The 24,710-nt window shown below is 35.7% G+C and overlaps 1 protein-coding gene across 2 annotated transcripts in view; it reads left to right on the forward strand.

The window, feature by feature from the left end:
* The window catches only part of CSMD3 (CUB and Sushi multiple domains 3), a 1,383,361-nt gene that overhangs the window by 1,315,997 nt on the left and 42,654 nt on the right, over positions 1-24,710 (forward strand). For both annotated transcript variants that reach the window (XM_069601113.1, XM_069601114.1), the window contains 5 exons: positions 189-374; positions 2,230-2,403; positions 4,694-4,876; positions 9,052-9,228; positions 23,387-23,566. In XM_069601113.1, coding sequence (XP_069457214.1) covers positions 189-374; positions 2,230-2,403; positions 4,694-4,876; positions 9,052-9,228; positions 23,387-23,566 — 900 coding nt within the window. The remainder of the gene's footprint in view (positions 1-188; positions 375-2,229; positions 2,404-4,693; positions 4,877-9,051; positions 9,229-23,386; positions 23,567-24,710) is intronic.

The following is a 24,710-nucleotide window of genomic DNA, read 5'->3' on the forward strand; positions in this document are numbered from 1 at the left end:
ATAGTTTTGCAAAGAAGCTCTCCTGTTTCCAATATTGTCAGCCATATATCCATAGTTCTTTATGTTAATTTTCTTGCTTGAATCTTTGTTTTGTTTGATAAAATTTACCTTTGAAACTAAGTTTCTAATGAAAATTTATATATTATATTATCCTAAATATATATTTTTAAAATGTATCATTTGTTTAGTGGTCAACTGTTCTGATCCTGGAATTCCAGCCAATTCCAAAAGAGAAAGTAAAATAGAACATGGGAATTTCACCTATGGCACTGTGGTATTCTATGACTGCAATCCTGGATATTTCTTATTTGGATCTTCAGTTTTGATATGTCAACCAAATGGGCAATGGGACAAACCTTTACCAGAATGTATCAGTAAGTAGATAATGTGAACTCTTCCTGGAGAAAATGCCTTGAAACCAACATGTATATTTATTGTCTTTATGAAATATTTAGAGCTGTGTATCAGAAAGAAGTGTACTGATTTTATTGTTTTGAAAGTGCCCTTCCTGTATTCTACCAATTCAGTGCCCGTGTGCCATCCATATTAATATTAATATGATTAATATTTCTCTATTATTCCTTGATTTTAAACCTTCATGCAACAGACAGAATATTAAAGGCAGATATAGTTCATACTCTGTGGTGTTGCCATTCCACGAGAGGCAACTATATTTTTATTTTCTCTTGTACTACTATTTCAAATTTCATTTAAAGCAAAATGAGTCAACATAAATAGCCACCAGGGCTGCAAAATGCTTGGGAAAATTAGAGTGTTACTTAAAACTCATTGACTTTAAATATTTATCTTATACAGGCACATGCATATATGAAATGTTAATATACATTGTCTTTAAGGTAGTAGGAATATGCATACATTTTGTTATATGTATTTTGGGAGCTATAGAATATAAATAAAATAAATTATAGCAGTTTTGCATATAATTAACATATATAGTGAGAAAATAATTTAACAGAAATAAAAGTATCTGAAGACAGATAAATGAACTTGAATTCTAGGCATTCAGCTTATTGATAGGACTCAGTTACATTTGCTTCTCAGAGTTGATGAATATTGGACATGATAGGAAAGAAACAATCATTGTGCAAATAATTTTTAGTTATACTAAATTGCTAAATTATAAAATCATTTTATGATTGTTTTATTTAGAGGTACTTTATATACATGCAGTTTTTTAAATAGTTGTGGCATCATTTATGTACTCATTCACGAACAAAGAAAAATTTATATAGTGCCTATCTAATTTCATATACTATGCAGATAATTCAGTCAATTGTTGATCCCTTGTTTAAAATGTATTTGATTTCTTTTTGTAGACTAGTTAGTCTAATGGTTTAAGTAATTCACTTATCCTTGTATGGCTACAACATGGAAGTTAAAAATCTTTTATAGGACCTGTAAACATGAACTTCTTCAGATATTCATAGCTCTCATATACTTTTTACCTTTTCCTTATTTTCTATAGCACTTCCTGGTAGTGTGTTATTTACTCAGGGGTTTTATTAAGTTTATATCTCATGTGTGCTATTTAATACTCATCATATTTAATACTCTAGTCATAAAAGGGAACACATAGTAAGTTCCCAAGCTACTTCTAGCTTATAGAGAATTCTCAGTGTTTTAACATCTGATTCTGCTCAACTTAGCTGTATTTTGGTTGATAAGCCTCTGAGTATTTTCGTTTTACAGGATGATTTATTTATTAATGGTCAGGAGTAGAATTTAGACTATATATGCATAGTCTGAATCGTGTGCCACAGATCCATCTTCCATCCTTCTCCTTTACCCTCAAAGTTTTTCCCTTTTAATTTCTGTAGGGCATTTTGAATTCTATATGGAATCCTATAACATTATTTAGCCAATCCATACCACTCCTCTCCCTATCTTTCACATCCTTACCTAGACAAATGAATGCTTCCAATCCATGTACATGTGTATATAAACAAACACCCACCACCCCAATACATACAGGCATATTGAGTCAGTCATTTAAGCTTACTTACAGTGTTCCTGTTAAACTCATACTCAGGGTGAGTGGGCTAACAGAATAACTCCTGTAACTTCAACTTACATGTAAATGTTTGATTTTCAGAGGATGTATATAGTGGAACAGATAATTCTGATTCATTAATATTTCAAAAAAAGTTGGTGCAGGTTGTTCGATAGGAGATATAAAAAATTTTTATATCCAATAATTATGTATTGTAGTGATTGACTGTGGACACCCTGGCGTTCCTCCTAATGCAGTCCTGTCTGGTGAGAAGTATACTTTTGGGTCTACTGTTCACTATTCCTGCACAGGAAAGCGTACACTTCTAGGCCAATCATCAAGGACTTGCCAATTAAATGGCCATTGGAGTGGATCACAACCTCATTGTTCAGGTACCAGTGGGAAAATTGGATGATGTTTATTGGAAATTACATTATGAGTATTATGATTGGGGTTATTTTATTAGTAGTATTTTGATCGGGGCTTCCTGGGTGGCTCAGTGGTAAAGAACCCACCTGCTAGTGCAGGAGATGCAGGTAATGCGGGTTCAAACCCTGGGTCAGGAAGAGTCCCCAGAGAAAGAAATGGCAACCCACTCTATTCTTGCCTGGAGAATTTCATGGACAGAGGAGGCTGGTGGGCTACAGTCCATAGGGTCTCAAACAGTTGGACAGGACTTAGCAACTGAACTTGAATACAAATCAATCTAAAGAGATAGAATAAAACATTTCTCTTTTAAAAATATCATGAGGGAAGCTATAACATTATTTTTACATTTATCAGAATTCTTAAGGTAATTTAGAATTTGCAATGCAAATTAATACTGATCTTATATATGAAAAATTACAGGTGTAAATTTTGAACTGTGTTGTATTGAACATAAGTGGTTTTAGAATGCTACTTTCTGTGAAATGCTTTTATCCATTAGAATAGCAATTCACTTAGGCTTTAGCAATTCCATTTTAGCAGATATAAAAGATAATTTTCCCCAGAAGGTAATATTATATCAATGATTTCCTGTTAGAATTCAGTTCTTTGTAACTGAACTTTTTAAGCAATTGATTATTTAATAGCATGATTTTAAAATAAAGTCCTAAATGTTTGAAATTAAACTAACCCATCAAGTTTTATAAGAGATGTTTATCTATCATAATTTGATTTGTTATTAAGGCAACAGAAAACTCCTGCATCTCTATAATCCCAATAGCATTTTCTTAGAATATGTAAACATTAAATCTATTTTTAATAATTTTTTCACAAAGTAAGCATTTGATAAATATTATCTAAGGTCTTTAAGCCACTATTTTTCTTCAATAATTGTTATTTCCATTTTAGAGCTGTGAGGTTACCCTACTTGATACTATTCATTCTATTTTTGTCTACCTGCCAGATATTAGTGCTTTTTTTTCTGCCTATTCTTTTCATTTACATATTTATTTTTGTGTTATTGTATCTCTGTGGAGATCATATGATGACTTATTAGGAGTTGTTTCACATTATTCTTCTTTTAGAGGTAAAAGGTATGGAATAGTTCATTAATTTCAGTTATGTTAATTATTATGTAATTATGGTTAAATCCTATGAAGTCACTGCCTGGGACAGTGATAAATTATGAAAACTATCAGTTAATTTACAAACTCAGATAACTGATAATACACATAAACCCACAAGCGTTTTCTCTGTCACACACACTCACAATGGATTAGAAAGCTACTACTTAGTTGTAGAATAAAGTGTGTATAGATATATTTAAAAGTGAAATAGTGTCCTTAAATCTTCATGTGGTTATTAATATTGCATCATATGATGATAAGAAAGTATTAGAAAAGATTCCAGATGCACAGAGCATGTTAAAATTGGCATCTAGGTAGACAGAAAGCACTTCAAATGATTATACATTCAACTCTTTCTCTCTGTTTCTCTGTCTCTCTCTGTCTTTTCTCTATCTGTCTTATTGAATACTAGTTGTGGCAACTTTAATTAGACATATTTAAGAAATGAGAAAGGGACTGAGCAAACCCTAAACACTATAGTCAAGAGAAACACCCTGTCATGAGCAAAATTCTTAACAACTTAAGTCAGAGTTTCTAGTCTTTGTTTATAATTCATTTTTGTACTTTTATGTATAAAAGTATGGAATTTTTTCATCTTTGGTCAATGGTCATTAATAGAGAAGATTAAATGGTATAAGTTTAGACTAGAAATATTATACTTTAATATTTACATTTTCCAACACATCACAGTTCTGTTTTAACAGAAACTGATTTTAATTCAGAGAAGAAAAGATGAAAATTGCCAATTCCACGTTCTAAATTTTAACTGTATGAACACATCGCATTGTCATTTGAGCCCAAAGAATTGTCAATTATGAATTTTCTATTACCTTGGTTAAGAACTAGATTTGGGAAATACTAATGAAATGTCTTCAACTTATTAGATGTTTCCAAATATCACTAATGTGGAAAATAACACCATGCTCCACAACTACTTTCTTTTTCCTTTAGGCTTTTTCTTATGACTGGAGTCAAATGGAAAATATGAATTATGATTTTACCCAGTCAACTTACCATATTAAAGCACAACATGAACAACAAAAAAAATGCCCATAGGATTGATGGACTAAATCATGAATTTAGTAAATGTTTATTGAATTAAATTAATTTGAACTGTACTGAATTGCAGGTGATGCTACTGGTACATGTGGGGATCCAGGTACTCCTGGTCACGGTTCTAGACAGGAAAGCGATTTCCGAACCAAGAGTTCTGTACGCTTTGCCTGTGATACTGGTTATATCCTTCATGGTTCAGAAGAAAGAACATGTTTACCCAATGGGAGTTGGACTGGAAGGCAGCCAGAATGCAAAGGTAAAGTCAAGTAGAAACTAATAACATCGAGAGTGTTGGAATTTGATGTGGATCAAATTCAACTGTGTGCTGCTAAGTGAAATTATTCCTTCCAGTACTCTCTGTCTTCAACCATGGAATAAAAGTAGTAGTATTCCAGTTTTACCAATACTATCGTATAAAAGAAATATGACAGGTAATAATTATTAATTTAGCCTCAAGTATGTCTAAAGTGTCATTTATATACAAACATTGTTCACATCACAGCAGATATCAGGATTGGAAAAGCTAAGAAGATATTTTTCCCCCATCACAGTGCTCTGTATTGTTGACAGCACTAGGAAAAATTAGGTTTTTCTGACATTAGTACATTACCTCACAATGTTTTAGTTTTCAGGTTTGTAGAAATGGTAAAATATAGAAAGATGTCTAAGTATACATGATGTTTTTCATTTATGGGTATTGCTAATAACCAGATCAGAGGAACCTGGTTGGCTACAGTCCATGGGGTCTCAAAGAGTCAGTCAGACAGAATTGAGTCACAAAGCACAGCACAGCACAGAATTGTTCTGATTGATTCAGAGTTAACATGATCAAATCTTTACAATATTGACTATAAAGGAAATGTTGCAGGGAAATTATCCTTATAATTTAAATTGCTCTTTTTTGAGATTATTTTAGGACAAAAAAAAAAAAACCTTGCAAAAGTATTTATGAAACTTGCTTGATGTTGTACCAAATGTATTGGTTTTATAAACAGAAAACAATTCCCAGTGGAACCTTCTTAACAGTTTTTAAATTGACTATATTTCAGAAACTTTTTATTATGTTTAAAACTATATCTATACTTTAGGAAAGGCATTCATCCCTTTTTAACTGGACTGAATTTAATAATGGTAAGAGAGAATTACAAATCAGTTTCTGTTATAGGTTGGAGAACAAAGTTGTTGAGCAAAAGACACGAAGTACACTGTCTTCACTTCATTTCTCAAGCTTATTTACCAAAGGCAGTCTTTATAATGATGTTGCACATCATGTGGGTGATAGCTAAGTCAGCCTTTTGTTCAGCTGTACTGCAAAATATTTGTAGATGAAATGCAACCCAGTGCTAATCTTGTATTGTTCATATATACATTATAGATAAAACAGAAGTAGCAGTTGTAGCAAATATAACAGAATTAATACTTTTTGCATAAAATGGAGTACACGCAAATCACCTGGTAAAACAGATTCTAGTAAATGAGTAGAAAGAAGAAATAAACAGAAAATACAAAAGAGCAAAAAATTTTCAATTATAGAAGAAATTCTACGTAAGTACTAATCAGAAAATTATGGTTAAGCATCGAAGCATCATTTTCATCTGTTTTAATATGAAATTGTAGTGTATGTGCAGCAAAACTAGAACTTCAAAGCATTTCTAGAGCCTTTAAATTATATTTTAGATTAATTTGATAAAATGCATATATATTGTTAGCTTTGATCTATTAACTCCATTTTTGAAAATTTTGTTCCTAAAGAAAATAAAAATATTGACGAGAACACACAATCATAAAGATGCATTATTTTTATTTCAAACACTCTAACTACCAAAAACAGGAACCAATCTGACAACACTAGAAAAAATATCACATAGGCAATTGTATATTTATATAATGTGATAGTGAAAATACTAGAATAAGCCATGGAGCAATATGAGAAAATGTATCATACAAAGCTTAGTTGAAAAATAAGATCAAAAGTATGCACTCTATTAAAATCATAGGAAATGATAGTCACTTGAGAGAAAAAAATAAAAGTCAATATAATAAAAATGACAATATTACAGAGAAGTGAAATTTGTAATATTTTTATTCTCTTTATTCCAAATGTTTTGTAGTGCTGCATTACTTTAGTAATTGAAAACCTTTCTGAGAATGCAATAGATTAACTATCTATTAAATATTAAATATCTATTAAATATTAAAATATCAAATGAGTATGATAAAATATCTTAAATAAAAACGTACAGATTTAAAGAGTGTAACATTATTTGATGAACTGACAAGGTTTTTAAAAATGATGGGACATGATATTGGAGGGGTTGTGTGAAAATAAGCAAACTTTCACACCATTGATACAAATGTGTATTGTTATATAGTGTTCTATAAAAACAAAAGTTGGCTTAAAGCTCAACATTCAGAAAACGAAGATCATGGCATCTGGTCCCATCACTTCATGGGAAATAGATGGGGAAACAGTAGAAACAGTGTCAGACTTTATTTTTGGGGGCTCCAAAATCACTGCAGATGGTGACTGTAGCCATGAAATTAAAAGACGCTTACTCCTTGGAAGAAAAGTTATGAACAACCTAGATAGTATATTCAGAAGCAGAGACATTGCTTTGCAGATTAAGGTCCGTCTAGTCAAGGCTATGGTTTTTCCTGTGAAGAAAAATCATATGTGAGAGTTGGACTGTGACGAAGGCAGAGCACCGAAGAATTGATGCTTTTGAACTGTGGTGTTGGAGAAGACTCTTGAGAGTCCCTTGGACTGCAAGGAGATCCAACCAGTCCATTCTGAAGGAGATCAACCCTGGGATTTCTTTGGAAGGAATGATGCTAAAGCTGAAGCTCCAGTACTTTGGCCACCTCATGCGAAGAGTTGACTCATTGGAAAGGACTCTGATGCTGGGAGGGATTGGGGGCAGGAGGAGAAGGGGACTACCGAGGATGAGATGGCTGGATGGCATCACCGACTCGATGGACGTGAGTCTGAGTGAACTCTGGGAGATGGTGATGGACAGGGAGGCCTGATGTGCTGCGATTCATGGGGTCGCAAAGAGTTGGACACAATTGAGCGACTGTACTGAACTGATATAGTGTTCTAATAATTTGGATAACTCTGTATATACTTAAAAGTATTTTTCAGAACTTAAAATTATCCAGAAATTCCACTTTTAGAAATTTATCTTAAAAATAGGATCAATGTACATAGTTGTATATATAAGCTAGAGTATATTATAACCCAAAATGTTAGAGAATCTAAATTGAATTTCATGTTTATCAGCAGGAGATTGGTTAGAAGATCCTGAAAACACACAGAATGGAAAAGTATCCCATTACTAACCTTTATGAAAGATGCCCTAATTATTATTTGCAAACTGTTTGTTTCCTGTCTACCCACAAACCTATAGCACCACTACAAATGACAGACAAAATTAAGTATTTAAGATGTTGGGGTTTCCTGATGGCTCAGATGGTAAAGGGTCTGCCCAAAATGCAGGAGACCCTGGTTCGATCCCTGGGTTGGGAAGATCCCCTGAAGAAGGAAATGGCAACCCACTCCAATGCTCTTGCCTAAAAAATTCCATGGGTGGAGGATCCTGGTGGGCTACAGTCCATGGGGTCGCAAAGAGTCGGACATGACTGAGTGACTTCCTTTAAAATGTATAATTATACTTCATATTCATACAAATAGCCTTAAAATTTGTAAAGTCTTAGGAAGTTTTCTTATACTGAAACAAAATTAGATATTGCGACTGACATAGGCTTCTTTTTTAATATATAAAAAATTCACTTATGCCATTGATGGCAAGTGGTTAAACATAATAAGGAATAATCATATAAGGCATTTATGTTTGTGACTCTATTGAGGATGTATTGAAATCTTAATGAAAGTCATTCCTACTTTGTTTTATTCAGTTTATTTTTGTAGACTTTGGTCCAGAAATAGAGATTATATAGTTTTAATGCAAACCAGTTATATAAAAACAAATATGATGCTTATAATATCTAAGTGTATATTTTATATGTTTTCTAACAAATATAAATGTAGTAAATCTTTGTTGCTTCTCATTACATATCTTCCAGTTTTACATGAGTAGCTTTTTAGGCAGAGACTCTTAAAATCCTTCTTTGAAAGATTTTGTATTACCCAAAAGCAATACTCAAGTAATTATGTGCAAAGTTTTTACCAAAATGACTAACAAAAATCATAAAAAAATAGCTATTCTATGATTTGTATCCCAGTAAGTAAACTAATAAAATAAATATAAATTCATCTTGAATTTTAACTCCTCATAAAACAGACTTCAATGCTTAGAGGATTTTTATAGCTTCTTTGGACAATTTGAAACAGTCATTTATTCCTTAACTGTTTGTGAGAGGATTCCTGAATGCACTATTTTTATATATACTCTTGACCATTTTGTTTTATAGCTGTACAGTGTGGTAACCCTGGGACAACAGCCAATGGAAAAGTCTTTCGGATTGATGGCACAACATTTTCTAGTTCAGTCATTTATTCCTGCGTGGAGGGATATATTCTTTCTGGACCTTCAGTTAGGCAGTGCACAGCCAATGGAACGTGGTCGGGAACTTTGCCTAACTGTACAAGTAAGCTTCTTTTCAATATTTTGAAATATCTCTAGACATATGAAAAGTAGTTGTATAAACATGTATGTCTGTGTTTTGTATTATAATTAATCAAACCAAGCAAGAATTTGAATATTTATAGGTGGTTCAGACCATAAGGAATCTGCCTGCAATGTCGGAGACCTGGGTTCAATCCCTGGGTTGGGAAGATCCCAAGGAGAAGGGAGTGACAACCCACTCCAGTATTCTTGCCTGAAGAATTCCATAGACAGAGGAGCCTAGTGGGCTCTAGTCCATAGGGTCACAGAGTCAGACATGACTGAGCCGCTCTTTCACTTTCCCCTAAAAATGATAGTAGTGTTATGGTCGCGTGTATACTAGTGAGTTTAAGATTCAGCTTCCAAGGTATTATATAGGTAGAGAAAAGAGGGATTGCAGAAAATCAATGTTATTAAGTATAATCTTACAGTATATTAAAAATAGAGATGAATTATCCCCTATAATCAAGACTAAATATATAACATTCAAGACTAAAAATAGAATGAAATTTTATTTTGCCAATCTCATGCACATTGATTCTTAACTTGGCTTTTTAAAAAGCGAACTGATTATTTATGGATTCTTGCATGTTTAGGGAGAAGGCAATGGCACCCCACTCCAGTACTCTTGCCTGGAAAATCCCATGGACAGAGGAGCCTGGTAGGCTGCAGTCCGTGGGGTCACTAAGAGTTGGACACAACTGAGTGACTTCACTTTGACTTTTCACTTTCATGCATTGGAGAAGGAAATGGCAACCCACTCCAGTGTCCTTGAGAATCCAAGGGACAGGGGAGCCTGGTGGGCTGCCGTCTATGGGGTGGCACAGAGTCGGACACAACTGAAACGACTTAGCAGCAGCAGCAGTAGCAGCAACAGCAGCAGCGGCACTGTTTAGGGAAGTCTTAGTGGCAGATTTGCCCTCTTCAGATGTAAAAAACTTATGGCATTCTAGTGATTCAGCATCATGAAGAAATTACCCACTTGATGGATTGTTTAATGTACTTAAAATTCCTATATATAAATTAATGCTTACCTATGGAAAAAAATAGAATTTACCTAACAAACAATAATCTATCCATTGGAAAATCATGGTTGCTTATATTAATTAAGAGGAACTGCAGCATCATCATATAAATCATGACATTTTTGAAAGAAGAGCTGTTTTATGTCTGTTCAGAGACTCACTCAAGGAGTTGTGAGAAGTTGCCAAAGTCTTTGAATGAAGTAGGTCTCAGGACACTAATGGAGTTTCTTGTGTATTGAAATTTGAACAGATTATACTTTTGAAATAGAGGCCTTCATTAAAAATAGTTTGTGAATATCAAAATAAATGGGCATAATTAAAATTTGTAAATGAGGAGCATACTGCTTCCAGGATTCAAAAAGATGTTGATGCTGAGAAGGTCAATAGTTCTTGATGGTGTCAATAATGGATCCACTCTTGGCTGATCTAGTAATTTCCAGAAATATATAAGATATACCTTGTACTGTGTGTGGGTCAATGATCCATCCCCTGCCACTTTTTTTTTTCTTTAACTCATTTGTGAGTATTTGTACTTCCTGAATAAATGACTGAAAACAATCTATTTATAGGAGGATGTCACCAAAGTAATGCCATGTCCATATTTGTGATTCTGGAGAAAGTTGGTTGTATTAATAGTTAATATCTTGCTTGAAAATTGTGTGTGATGGCAAGGCTGTTGAGATACTGTGTGATTATTTTGTCTCTTGAAAGGGGAGGACAAACTACGGCTCAGAGCTCATTGAAATAAGCACTATTAGAACAATCAGCCAAATCTGCAGTAGCAAAATATTTTCCAGTTATTGATTTGAGTCAGTAATAAGTAATATTCCTGGCCTTGTGTCAGTACCAGATACTGTTATATCTCATCTTTAGGAGTAGTTCTTTATTTCCCTTTGGACAGTTTGGTCTTGGCTTAATCAGGTTTTCTCCTAGGTCTCCAAAGATCTCTGTGAATGCGTGTCCTCTCTTGTACTCCATCTCATAAAATTCTACTTTGTCCTTTTCTGTCCAATCCATCTTTAAAATTCAGGAAATCCACTTGGCTTTGCATGGGGTCCTTCTTCCTGTGCCCGCTGAAAAAATATCTTTGGGTAGTAAGATGAGACCGTCATAGGACTCATCTCATTTGTTTCCTGTTACTCGAGGTTTACTGTGCTTTGCTGCCTGATGAAAGCTGGTTTTTTTTTTTTTTTTTTTTTTGAGGGGGAGTAGGGTTGAGGAGTTGTTTTAAAACAACTTCCTTGTTTTTCCATCTTGAAGGAAAGAAGGTCTCCCACTTTCTTTGAAAATGTTTCATTTTTGTAAAAGTGAACAATTTAACAATTAAAAAATACACTTTACTCTTTTCATACTATAGGGCTTCCCTGGTGTCTCAGATGGTAAAGAATCTGCCTGCAATGCACCTGACATAAATTCAATCCCTGGGCCTGGAAGATCCCCTGGACAAATAGGCTTTGTTGTTTTCATACTCTACCACCTTACCTGAGCCTTTAAAACTCTTACCCAGTGTCCTTGAAATATTAGCTCAAATGGCACATTCGGGAAAAACCCTTCTAGGGCACTTCTTCCTCATATCCCTTTGGCTAAAACTGATCTCGCTCTATGCTGTTTAACTCTTCTATGGCAATTACTTGTATCTCTAAACAATAAACTTCAAAGAGCAATAGGAATCAGGGTTGTTTTATCTCATTGACCCTCTAGCCCATGATATGTAAATTTAGTAAATAGTTATTGACTGACTCATATATCTCATATGAGCTTTTTTTGCTAGCTATTAGTACATATGACTTACCATTCCACTTCATCTTAAAATACTCATAGAAAGGGCTTGTAATTTTATACATAACTTGGCACATGATTATGGTATATGCAAGTGTTAGTCACTCAGTCATGTCTGATTCTTTGTGACTCTTTGGACTGTAGCCTGCCAGGCTTTTCTGTCCAAGGAATTCTCCAGGCAGGAATACTGCAGTGGGTTGCCAAGTCCTCCTCCAGGGGATCATCCCAACCCAGAAATGGAACCCGAGTCTCCTGTATCTCCTGCGTTGCAGGCAAATTCTTTACCCACCTGCTGAGTCATCAGGGAAAGTGTTTTCAGTATACAGTTATGAAAAAGAATAAAATAATGAATACATTCAGAATAAAGGAAATCTGCTGAGTAACAAATTTTTTCATGTTGAATAACAGTTTCACTTATTCATGGGTAAATACCTAAGTGTTTATCTAAAGTGTTTGCCAATTTTAGTTAAGATAAACAAATAAACACATCCTAATTCTTAAGACTGATATTGCATTAAATTTTTTACTGAATCGTCTATGTTTTCCTTAGGAAATTTTTAACCAAGTTAAAGACACTCAACCAAGACAGGCTGGCAGGAAATAACATATCAAAATATAAACTTCTTTTTTGTGTAAGTCCTTTAAGGAGAAGTATTATGTTCAGTAAGGCATTTCAAGCATTCGGTTTTAAATGATATATTACTGTTAAACTGAAAACTGAGAATTTTAATTGTTGATTTACTTCTTCAAATCTCTAAAAAACTGCTAAAATCTAGTAGCAACCCAAACCAAAGGCAGAACTAAAATTATCCTTCCAAAAAGAACACAGAAGTTTCAGTGAAAAGTAAAACAGATTAAACTTTTATAATTAGAGAATTTAAGATACTGAAAATGTTAATACACAGTGATCCATTGCTTAGAACCAGAGTTTCACAGTCTTGTTAATTTGCAATGGAAGTTGATTTAAACATATGGTTGATAGAATAGTGTAACTTTAGAGCTGGAAGAGATTGTGGCATAGACTCACATGCATAGGTCAGGAAACTGAGGCACCAAATCATTTAATTGATTTACCAACTACTAACTTTGCCTGTGTGAATGTTAACAAATTGTGGAAAATTTTTAAAGTGATAGGAATATCTGACCACCTTACCTCTGTTCTGAGAAACCTGGTTGCGCTTGGGGCTGGTGCATGGGGATGACCCACAGAGGTGTTATGGGGAGGGAGGTGGGAGGGGGGTTCATGTTTGGGAACGCATGTAAGAATTAAAGATTTTAAAATTTAAAAAATAAAAAACTAAAAAAAAAAAAAAAACAAGAAGAAGCAACAGTTAGAACTGGATATGGAACAACTGACTGGTTCCATATTTGGAAAGGAGTACATCAAGGCTGCAAATTGTCACCCAACTTATTTAAATTATATGCTGAGTACATCATGTGAAATGCTGGGCTGGATGACTCACATGCTGGAATCAAGATTCTGGGAGAAATAACAACAACCTCAGATATGCAGATAATACCACTCTAATTGCAGAAAGCAAAGAGGAACGGAACTAAAGAGCCTCTTGATGAGGGTGAAAGAGGAGAGTGAAAAAGCTGATTTAAAACTCAACATTCAATAAACTAAAATCATGGCATCAGTCCAAATACTTCACGGTAAATAGATGGGGAAAATGTGGAAATGGTAACAGATTTTGTATACTTGGGCTACAAAATCACTGTGGATTTTGGCTGCAGCCACAAAAGTAAAAGACATTTCCTTCTTGGGAAACAACCTATGATAAACATAGATAGTTTATTAAAAAAAACTGGGATATTGCTTTGCCGACAAAGGTCCATCTAGACAAAGCTTTAGTTTTACAGTAATCATGTACATATATGAGAGTTGGACCATAAAGATGGCTGAGTGCTGAAGAATTGATGCATCTGAATGTGGTGCTACAGAAGACTCCTGAGAGTCCCTCGGACAGCAAGGAGATCATACCAGTCAATCCTAAAGGAAATCAATCTGAGTATTCCCTGTAAGGCCTGATGCTGAAACTGAAGCTCCAATACTTGGCCACCTGATGCAAAGAGCTGACTTGGTGGAAAAGACCATGATGCTGGAAAGACTGAGGACAGAAGAAGGGGGTGACAGAGGAGGAAATGGATGGCATCACCACCTCAGTGTACATGAGTTTGAGCAAACTCTGGGAGATAGTGAAGGACAGGGAATCCTGGTGTGCTACATTCCATTGAGTCACAAAGTCAGGCATGAATTTGTGACTGAACAACAACTACTGACAGAGCTCACCACTGAGCAATTATTTCTACCACATAAAGGAGAAAATTTCCCATTGAATGAATTTTTTAATTTCTTAGAAATAAAGGAAACTGTAAGTTCAAATAAAATATATTTTTCATAAGTTTTGATTTAATGTAATTGTCTTTTGTGGGCATTTGTTATAGTATCTATATATAAGGATATAAATATTAATTGAATAAAACTAGGTATGAAAAAAAAATAAAGTATTGGATTAAATTTCTAAACCACATTCCTGATTCGGATTTTTGGAAAACCCACCTAAGCAAAACAAAACTTTTTTTTATCCTTTTCATTCAAATTGTTATTATTTTTATGCATAAATAAAAATATTTCATTCAGTGTTTACCATTAGTTAGCATTTGTGTTTTTGGAAGTGAGTGTATGCTGTGACCAGTGCATTCTCTTGGCAAAACTCTTAGCCTTTGCACTGCTTCATTTTGTATTCCAAAGCCAAACTTGCCTGTTACTCCAAGTATCTCTTAACTTCCTACTTTTCCTACAATGCAAAAAAGCAAAATGGCTGTCTGAGGAGGCCTTACAAATAGCGGTGAAAAGAAGAGAAGCCAAAAGCAAAGGAGAAAAGGAAAGATATACCCATTTGAATGCAGAGTTCCAAAGAATAGCAAGGAGAGATAACAAAGTCTTCCTCAGTGATCAGTGCAAAGAAACAGAGGGAAAAAAACAGAATGGGAAAGACTAGAAATCTCTGCAAGAAAATTAGAGATACCAAGGGAACATTTCATGCAAAGATGGGCTCGATAAAGGACAGAAATGGTATGAAACTAACAGAAGCAGAAGATATTAAGAAGAGGTGGCAACAACACACAGAAGAACTGTACAAAAAAGATCTTCAAGACCCAGATAACCATGATGGTGTGATCACTCACTTAGAGCCAGACATCCTGGAATGTGAAGTCAAGTGGACCTTATGAAGCATCACTACAAACAAAGCTAGTGGAGGTGATGGAATTCCAGTTGAGCTATTTCAAATCCTGAAAGATGATTCTATGAAAGTACTGCACTCAATATGCCAGCAAATTTGGAAAATTCAGCAGTGGCCCCAGGATTGGAAAAGGTCAGTTTTCATTCCGATCCGGAAGAAAGGCAATGCCAAAGAATGCTCAAACTACTGCACAATTGCACTCATCTCACATGCTGGTAAAGTAATGCTCAAAATTCTCCAAGCCAGGCTTTACCAATATGTGAACTGTGAAATTCCAGATGTTCAAGCTGGTTTTAGAAAAGGCAGAGGAACCAGAGATCAAATTGCCAACATCCGCTGGATCATCGAGAAAGCAAGAGAGTTCCAGAAAAAGATCTATTTCTGTTTTATTGACTATTCCAAAGCCTTTGCCTCTGTAGATCACAATAAACTGTGGAAAGTTCTTAAAGAGATGGGAATACCAGACCACCTGACCTGCCTTTTGAGAAACCTATATGCAGGTCAGGAGGCAACAGTTCGAACTGGACATGGAACAACAGACTGGTTCCAAATAGGAAAAGGAGAACGTCAAGGCTGTATACTGTTACCTTGCCTATTTAACTTATATGCAGAGTACATCATGAGAAACACTGCGCTGGAAAAACACAAGTTGGAATCAAGATTGCCAGGAGAAATCTCAATAACCTCAGATATGCAGATGACACCACCCTTGTGGCAGAAAGTGAAGAGGAACTAAAAAGCCTCTTGATGAAAGTGAAAGAGGAGAGTGAAAATGTTGGCTTAAAGCTCAACATTCAGAAAACGAAGATCATGACATCTGGTCCCATCTCTTCATGAGAAATGGATGGGGAAATAGTGGAAACAGTGTCAGACTTTATTTTTTCTGGGCTCCAAAATCACTGCAGATGGTGACTGCAGCCATGAAATTAAAAGACACTTGCTCCTTGGAAGGAAATTATGACCAACCTAGATAGCATATTGAAAAGCAGAGACATTCCTTTGCCAACATAGGTCTGTCTAGTGCAGGCTCTGGTTTTTCCAGTGGTCATGTATGGATGTGAGAGTTGGACTGTGAAGAAAGCTGAACACCAAAGAATTGATGCTTTTGAACTGTGGTGTTGGAGAAGACTCTTGAGAGTCCCTTGGACTGCAAGGAGATCCAACCAGTCCATTCTAAAGGAGATCAGCCCTGGGTGTTCTTTGGAAGGACTGATGCTAAAGTTGAAACTCCAGTACTTTGGCCACCTCATGTGAAGTGTTGACTCATTGGAAAAGATTCTGATTCTGGGAGGGATTGGGGGCAGGAGGAAAAGGTAATGACAGAGGATTAGATGGCTGGATGGCATCACCGACTCGATGGACGTGAGTTTGAATGAACTCCGGGAGTTGGTGATAGTAGGGAGGCCTGGGGTGCTGTGATTCATGGGGTTGCAAAGAGTCGGACATGACTGAGCAACTGAAGTGAACTGAAAATCACTTTAGATATTGACTGCAGCCATGAAATTAAAAGATGCTTGTTCTTTGGAAGGAAAGTTATGACCAACCTAGACAGCATATTCAAAAGCAGAGACATTTCTTTGCCAACAAACGTCTATCTAGTCAAGGCTATGGTTTTTCCAGTAGTCATGTATTGATGTGAGAGTTGGACTATGAAGAAAGCTGAGGGAGAAGAACTGATGCTTTTGAACTGTGTTGTTGGAGAAGACTCTTGAGAGTCTCTTGGACTACAAGGAGATCCAACCAGTCCATCCAAAATGAAATCAGTCCTGAATATTCATTGGAGTGACTGATGTTGAAGCTGAAACTCCAATACTTTTGCCACCTGATGCGAAGAACTGACTCATTTGAAAAGACCCTGATGCTGGGAATGACTGAGGATGAGTTGGTTGGATGGCATAACTGATTCAATGGACATGAATTTCAGTAAACTCTGGGAGGTGGTGATAGACAGGGAGGCTTGGCATGCTGTAGTCCATGGGGTTCTCAAAGAGTTAGACATGACTGACCTACTGAACTGAACTGAAATTTGCATTCCTGTCCCCTCTGATGAAAAGGACATCTTTTTTTGATGTTCATTCTATAAGGTCTTTTATGTCATATCAGAACTGTTCAGCTTCAGCTTCTTTGTTACTAGCGGTTGGAGCATAGACTTGGATTACTGTGATACTGAATGGTTTGCCTTGGAACAGAGATCATTCTGTCTTTTTTGAGATGGCACACAAGTACTGCATTTCGAACTGTTTTACTAGGAGGGCTACTCCATTTCTTCTAAGGGATTCTTGCCATTATAGTAGATTTAATACTCATCTGAATTAAATTCGCACATTCTGGTCCATTTTAGTTCACTGTATCCTAAAATGTCATTGTTCACTATTGCCATCTCCCGTTTGACCACTTCCAATTTATTTTGATTCATGGACCTAACAGCCCAGGTTCCTATGCAATATTGTTCTTTACAGCTTTGGACTGTACCTCCATCACCAGTTACATCCACAACTGGGCATTGTTTTCACTTTGGCTCCATCTCTTCATTCTTTTTGGAGTTATTTCTCCACTCTTCTCCAGTAGCATACTTGGCACTTACCAACCTGGGGAGATCATCTTTCGGTGTCATATCTCTTGCCTTTTTATACTGTTCATGGGGTTCTCAAGGCAAGAATACTGAAGTGGTTTGCCATTTCCTTCTCCAGTGGACCACTGTTTTTCGGAACTCTCCCCCATGACTCGTCCATCTTGGATGGCCCTACATGGCATGGCTCTTAATTTCATTGAGTTAGACAAAGCTATGATTTGTGATCAGTTTGGTTAGTTTTCTGTGATTGTGATTTCATTCTGTCTGTCCTCTGATGGGTAAGAGGCTTGTGGATGCTTCCTGCTGTGAGGGGCTGGCTGTGCTGGCATCATGCTTGCTGCTAAGTCACTTCAGTCATGTCCGACTCTGTGCGACCCCACAAATGGCAGCCCACCAGGCTCCCCCATCCCTGGGATTCTCCAGGCAAGAACACTGGAGTGGGTTGTCATTTTTTTCTCCAATGCATGAAAGTGAAAAGTGAAAATGAAGTTGCTCAGTAAGTGTCCGACTCTTTGTGACTCCATGGACTACAGCCTACCACGCTCCTCCGTCTGTGGGATTTTCCAGGCAAGAGTACTGGAGTGGGCTGCCATTGCCTTCTCTGGGGCACCATGCTTAGTAAATCTTTAATACAATTTTCTGTTGACGGGTGAGACTTTGTTTCCTCCCTGTATTTTGTCCTGAGGCCAAACTATGGTAAGGATAATGGCCATAATGGCAACATCCTTCAAAAAGGCTTATGCCAGCATGCCTTGGCTCTTAGGACTTTTTACCTGAACGGTCTAGTGGTTTTCTCTACTTTCTTTAATTTAAGTCAGAATTTTGCAATAAGGAGTTCATGATCTGAGCCATAGTCAGCTCCCATTCTTGTTTTTGTTGACCGTATAGAGCTTCTCCATCTTAGGCTGCAAAGAATATAATCAGTCTGATTTCATATTGACCATCTGGTGATGTCCTTGTGTAGAGCTGTCTCTTGTGTTGTTGGAAGAGAGTATTTGTCTCCAGAAGAGATCTAACCTTCAGTGCAGTGCTCTCACTTAGGGGTGATTTTGCTTCCTGGAGGACATTTGGCAGTAGTGCTAGTGAGTGTGAGTGGCATGTGCTATTCGTATCTAGCAAGTAGAGATCAATGTTAAACATTCCTGATGCATAAAAAGCAGCCAAAAGTGGTTGGTTTGGAATGTCAATAGTGCCAAAGTTAATATCAAGAAAACTTACCTTACTGAGATACTGTGCTAGAGGAGAACTCTGTTGTGGATTTGAAACCCAGCAAAGCACATGTGTTATAATGCCCGAATAAACATATCCATTGCTGCTTTGTGGCCAGTGGGAAATTGGTGGGACAGCTCAGCTGTCACATGGGTTTGATTACACGAATCATGGTGCATGTATATCCGTGCAAGGGAATGTCATGTCATTAAAAACAAGTCACATGGATCTTTCTATATGTGTTACCATGCAAATATGTTCATTAGATACTGGGTAAAAAATAATCTGTGTTATATTGATATTCTATTTAAAAATGCAGATTTATAATGCTCATTTAAGAAGCTAAAAGAGAAAGTAGGTTTGAAGTGGCATAGATTGACTAGAACTACCACAGTTATGTTTTATATTGGCTGTAGAGGTTTATACTTAGATGTATCATAAATAATATCAAATGGGCATCAATTACACAATAGAAACTAATGAGAAAAGTTCCCACAAAACCAATTTCAAACCTTTCAGTTTATGTATTTTTGAGAATCTGAGTTAATCATTCCTTACATATTCATTCACTCATTTACTTTTCAAACAAGTATTTATTTAATCTCTTATAAGTCATACACTAGACTAGGCTTAGATAATTCTAAAGGAAATAGACAAAATTACTGTCTCCATGGGGTTTATTGGGGTGTGAGTGTGTGGATGAGTGCACATGCGTACACTCATGCTGTGTGCATAAAGAATTCTAGTGACCTTACAAGAGACTCTCCTGCATTAAATCACAGCAACCTCTTGCTGTGCACTAATGTCTCTGAATTTTAGGGTATAGTCCTAAAGAGCCACTATCCTAAGGTTTTCCCTTAAAAAAAAAAAAACCAGAAAGCCTCTTTTTGTTGCTGAAAATAAGCTGATGGTGAATGAACTGACTTGTGGAGCAGGTGCTATTTACAAAGATTGTTGCTGTTGGAAACTGCCCCTTTGACTGGCCTTTGCTTCATTATGAAGCCACCAGACAAATCCTTCTGAAGCTGTTGTTATCAGGCATTCCATTCATGATGCTGCCAAGATATGCAGAACTCTTTCTCAGTGCCTCTGTGAAGTAAACCCTCTGTCGTCTCTTTCGGTGGCTACATCTCACACAGCTCATGTGCCTTACGATTGGGTTAGCTGTTCTTTCTTGCCAGAATTCTAATTCACTCTCTAAAGTACTGCCCAGGAAACAATAATAATCTGTTGGTATTCGCTTTAATTTTTCTTCTTCTTAATTTTAAATCTAGATTAAGGATATAAGATAACTTATAATATATAGAATATAAAAAAAGAAAAGAAAAGAAAAGAAATTGAAGTCAAACTTTTTTATAAATTACACATTTTAAAGCTGCAAAAAGAATTGACACATTTTGGTAAATAAGCAGGATTTGATTTTCTATCCAACTCAGTTTTACAATTAAAAAAATACTTTCCTCATCAATAATGAAAAGAACAAAAGTCATTCTATACACAGAGCTCTTATTAGGAGTCAGATGGAAACATCAATGAGTGTGATTTCAGGAAACACTTGGGGGTTCTGAGGATTATCAAATGGAGTGTTGTCAATATTGTTCTGTAATTTAAATATCATCATTCATGGTCCTAAAACTTCCTGGCTCAACAGATTAGGTTAATATGAAACAAACCTTGGCATTCATAATTTTTAATGGTAAGTTAATAAAACTCAGTAGAATTTAATTGCCATTAAGGTCTTCTTTGTCTTAATCTATTTTTGGTCTTTAACCTTTGACATCCAAAATACTAGAAATTATTAAAAATGAAAATAAAACAATATAACCTAGATTTACCTGGTAAAATTATTTGTCCTTTTATGAAAAAAAAAAGTGATTTAAAGGCAAAAAAAAAAAAAATACTGAAAGGCTGATTTGCTACTTGATTTTGTCTCCAGAAAAGGAAGTGTGTTACCTTATGTTTTCCTTTTTCTCTTAGCCACAACAATGCATTTAGCCAAGTGTGCTCAAATAATGGTTTTCAAAACAGCAAGTGCTTTTATAGCTTATGGTGGTTTGGTGGTTTAGTCGCTAATTTGTGTTCAACTCTTGTGACCCAATGGACTGTAGCCTGCCAGGTGCCTCTGTCCATGGGATTCTCCAGGCAAGAATACTGGAGTTCATTGTCATTTTCTTCTCTGGGGGATCTTCCCGACCCAGGAATCGAACCCAGGTCTCCTGCATTGCAGGCAGATTCTTTATCAACTGAGCTATAAGGGAAGCTTATATATATATATATATATATATATGTAATCTCTATTAAGCTTTGTTCATAAATGAACACACACATACAAACTTTGTTTGTAAATGCCATATTTAGACTTAAATATGCTTAAATTTCTTATGCTGTCACCATCTTTCTGAAAGTTCTTGTATGGCATCATCAGTTCAATTCAGTCGCTCAGTCATGTCGGACTCTTTGCAACACCGTGGACTACAGCATGCCAGGCCTCCCTGTCCATCACCAGCTTTTACTCAGACTCACGTCCATTGAGTCAGTGATGCCATCCAATAATGTCATCCTCTGTTGTCCCCTTCTCCTCTTGCCTTCAATCTTTTCCAACATCAGGGTGTTTTCAAATGAGTCAGTTCTTTGCGTCAGGTGAACGAAGTATTAGAGTTTCAGCTTCAGTGAACACTCAGGACTGATCTCCTTTAGGATGGACTGGTTGGATCTCCTTGCAGTCCAAGGGACTCTCAAGAGTCTTCTCCAACGCCACAGTTCAAAAGCATCAATTCTTTGGTACTCAGCTCTTCATGGTCCAACTCTCACATCCATACATGACTACTGGAAAAACCATCATAAATGAGAAATTTTAAATGTAATTTGAGCAATATTTATGGACCAGCATTATTGACAGAACTTCATCCTCTAAAGTTTCCTGTGGTTGAGGTTTAATACTCAATGATCGTTGTCTCAAATTCTTAATAGTTTAATCTTTGAATTTGTGTTTTATAATTGAAGTCCACTGGGACAATGGAGCATGTGCTAAGGGTTTGGAGATTTTGTTGTTATTGTTTAATTGCTAATTTGTGTCTGATCCTTACGACCTCCTGGACTTAGCTGATCAGGATCCTCTGTCCAGGGGATTCTCCAGGCAAGAATATTGCAGTGGGTTGCCATTTCCCTCTCCAGGGGATCTTCCTAACCCAGGAATCAAACCCATGTCTCCTGCTTAGCAAGCAAATTCTTTACCACTGAGCCACTGCTCTGCTCATGTGCAATTTGCCTCCCTGCCTCTCTGTCTTCCTAGGTTATGTTATAGGCCTTTAGCTTCCTACCACCTGGTGCCCTTGCCTGCCCTTCCCACTCCCACCCCTACTCTGAGCCACTGATACCCTGTGCCCAGCCTGTCCATCATGTATCACCAGAGGGATGCTCACATTGTACCTTGTTCTCCATCCTTTTATGGGGGTCTGGGTGCAGGTATGAGTGGGGCTAGTTGAAGTTGTATGTATTCATGGAGTCTTAGAGCAGAGCAGGGCAATGGTTTACCCTTTCCTAGACTGGCAGTAACAAGGAAGATATAGCAAGCATTTGACATAGGCCTCTTACTAACTCCTAATTCAGGAAGCAGGCGTGTTCCAGAGTGGATGTTGCAATTTCCTTGGGGTTGTTCTATCACTTGGGATGACGATGAGATGGTGGAAATGGGAAATTGATTTCTCTATCCCTAACTGACATTTTCATTTTTTCATTGTGCTTACAAATTGTGTATCTCACCCAGTATGTGATAAATTCACATTTTATAGTTTATTCATTCTTTCACTTATTCAATAAAATTATTATTTTTGTACCTGACTTCATTTAATTAAAAACTATTGTAATATCCAGTTGAGTGATACTGTGCAGAAAATAAGGTCTCAGTCCAGCAAGCCTCATAATTTAGAGATTTTAGTAACCAAACATAGGAGTATAAATTTAAAATATTCTGTTAGAAATCTTGATCTGATAGCATGGCTTCTCCATGATTATTTAATTCAGATTAAAAGAGGTCATCACATCAGCGTTTCCTACAATATATTAGCATATTAACATTTTAAGAGTCTAAATGAACATTTCTGGACCATATGTATAGAATCTGTAATAAGTAAATGGTCCTAATTAGGAATTGATAGTGTGTGGTTTAAATATGCTTATGTTTTATCTTAAAATGAACATAATAACTGATTTTACCTACTTTTATGTTAATTATGCCATATGCTTACTATTCCTCTCCATTAAAAACATGTCACATTAACCATCTGCTTTTCCAATCCATATTAATAGTAATCAGTTGTGGAGACCCAGGTATACCAGCCAATGGACTGAGATATGGAGATGATTATGTGGTTGGACAGAATGTTTCTTACATGTGCCAGCCAGGCTATACAATGGAATTCAATGGTTCAAGAATCAGGACTTGTACCACTAATGGCACATGGAGTGGAGTCATGCCAACTTGTAGAGGTAAGATAATGATTTTGTCAATATTTATTAGTGATAATCACTATATATTTTCTGTATTAATATGCATATTTAAAATAAATTTAAATAGTGTTTTTTGTATCATTTCATCTTTTTTTCTGGTACCAAAATTGAGTGCTTCAGTCTTTACTTTTAAACCATATAGATAATAACATATAAGATTTTAAAATTTTTTGACAGAAATGTTGTATCTCATTCTAAGTAATGACAATGAACTGTAATACAGCAAAATTATGTTCTGGGACTTCCCTGGCAGTCTGCTGGTTAAGATTCTGCTCTTCCAATGCAGAGGCATAGGTTCTGTCCCTAATCAGGGAACTAAGACCCCACATGCCAACATGGCACTGCCAAAAAAAATATATCATGTTCTGTGATACATAATCACCATCATCATTTATGTGGATCAATGAGTATTTAATAGAGAATATAGCTGTAATGAAATAGAACTTTAATTTGGTTTTTCACCTGGGTCAGTTATTCAAGAATGGGAGAAAAACCTTCTATAATTTGAAAACAATCAGCCTGAATTATAGAACTCTACTTGTTCTTAAAAGGTAAAACTATTTCTTTAAAGAATGTGATCTAGCAGTAATATTTTAGTTAATACCGGTATAGGTTTACTACTTTATGCTATTAGTTTTCCACTGAAACTCTTTCCATAAGTTTTTTACCAATTATTTGATTGCTTGCAAAATACTATACATTCAGTCTCAGACAATATGTATTGTTTTACAATAATACTGATTTGTAATCATTGAGATTTCTCAATAAGGTACATCTCTAAATACCTGTGAATTGTCAGTTTAATGTCTCCCTGACATAATCTAACATTAATTCCAATGCATATCTTCTTTTTTTGATTATACAATTTCCTAATCAGATCATGATAAATATACAGTTAGTATATGAAAATATATAAACAGACATTTTATATTTTACATATTATTTCATACATTATTCTGTTAATGACACTATTATACAACTAAAAATTATTTATATATGTTGCTAGTCATCAAAATAAAATCATTCTTCATTTTTAGATTTTATAATTGGTGGCCCTCTTTTTCCTTTCAACTCTTATCTCCTTATCCAACCTATCTTTTCTCAAGGACATCTTAATTTTAAA

Source organism: Ovis canadensis, chromosome 9, assembly GCF_042477335.2.
Source record: "Ovis canadensis isolate MfBH-ARS-UI-01 breed Bighorn chromosome 9, ARS-UI_OviCan_v2, whole genome shotgun sequence".
In the NCBI taxonomy this organism is placed as follows: Eukaryota; Metazoa; Chordata; class Mammalia; order Artiodactyla; family Bovidae; genus Ovis; species Ovis canadensis.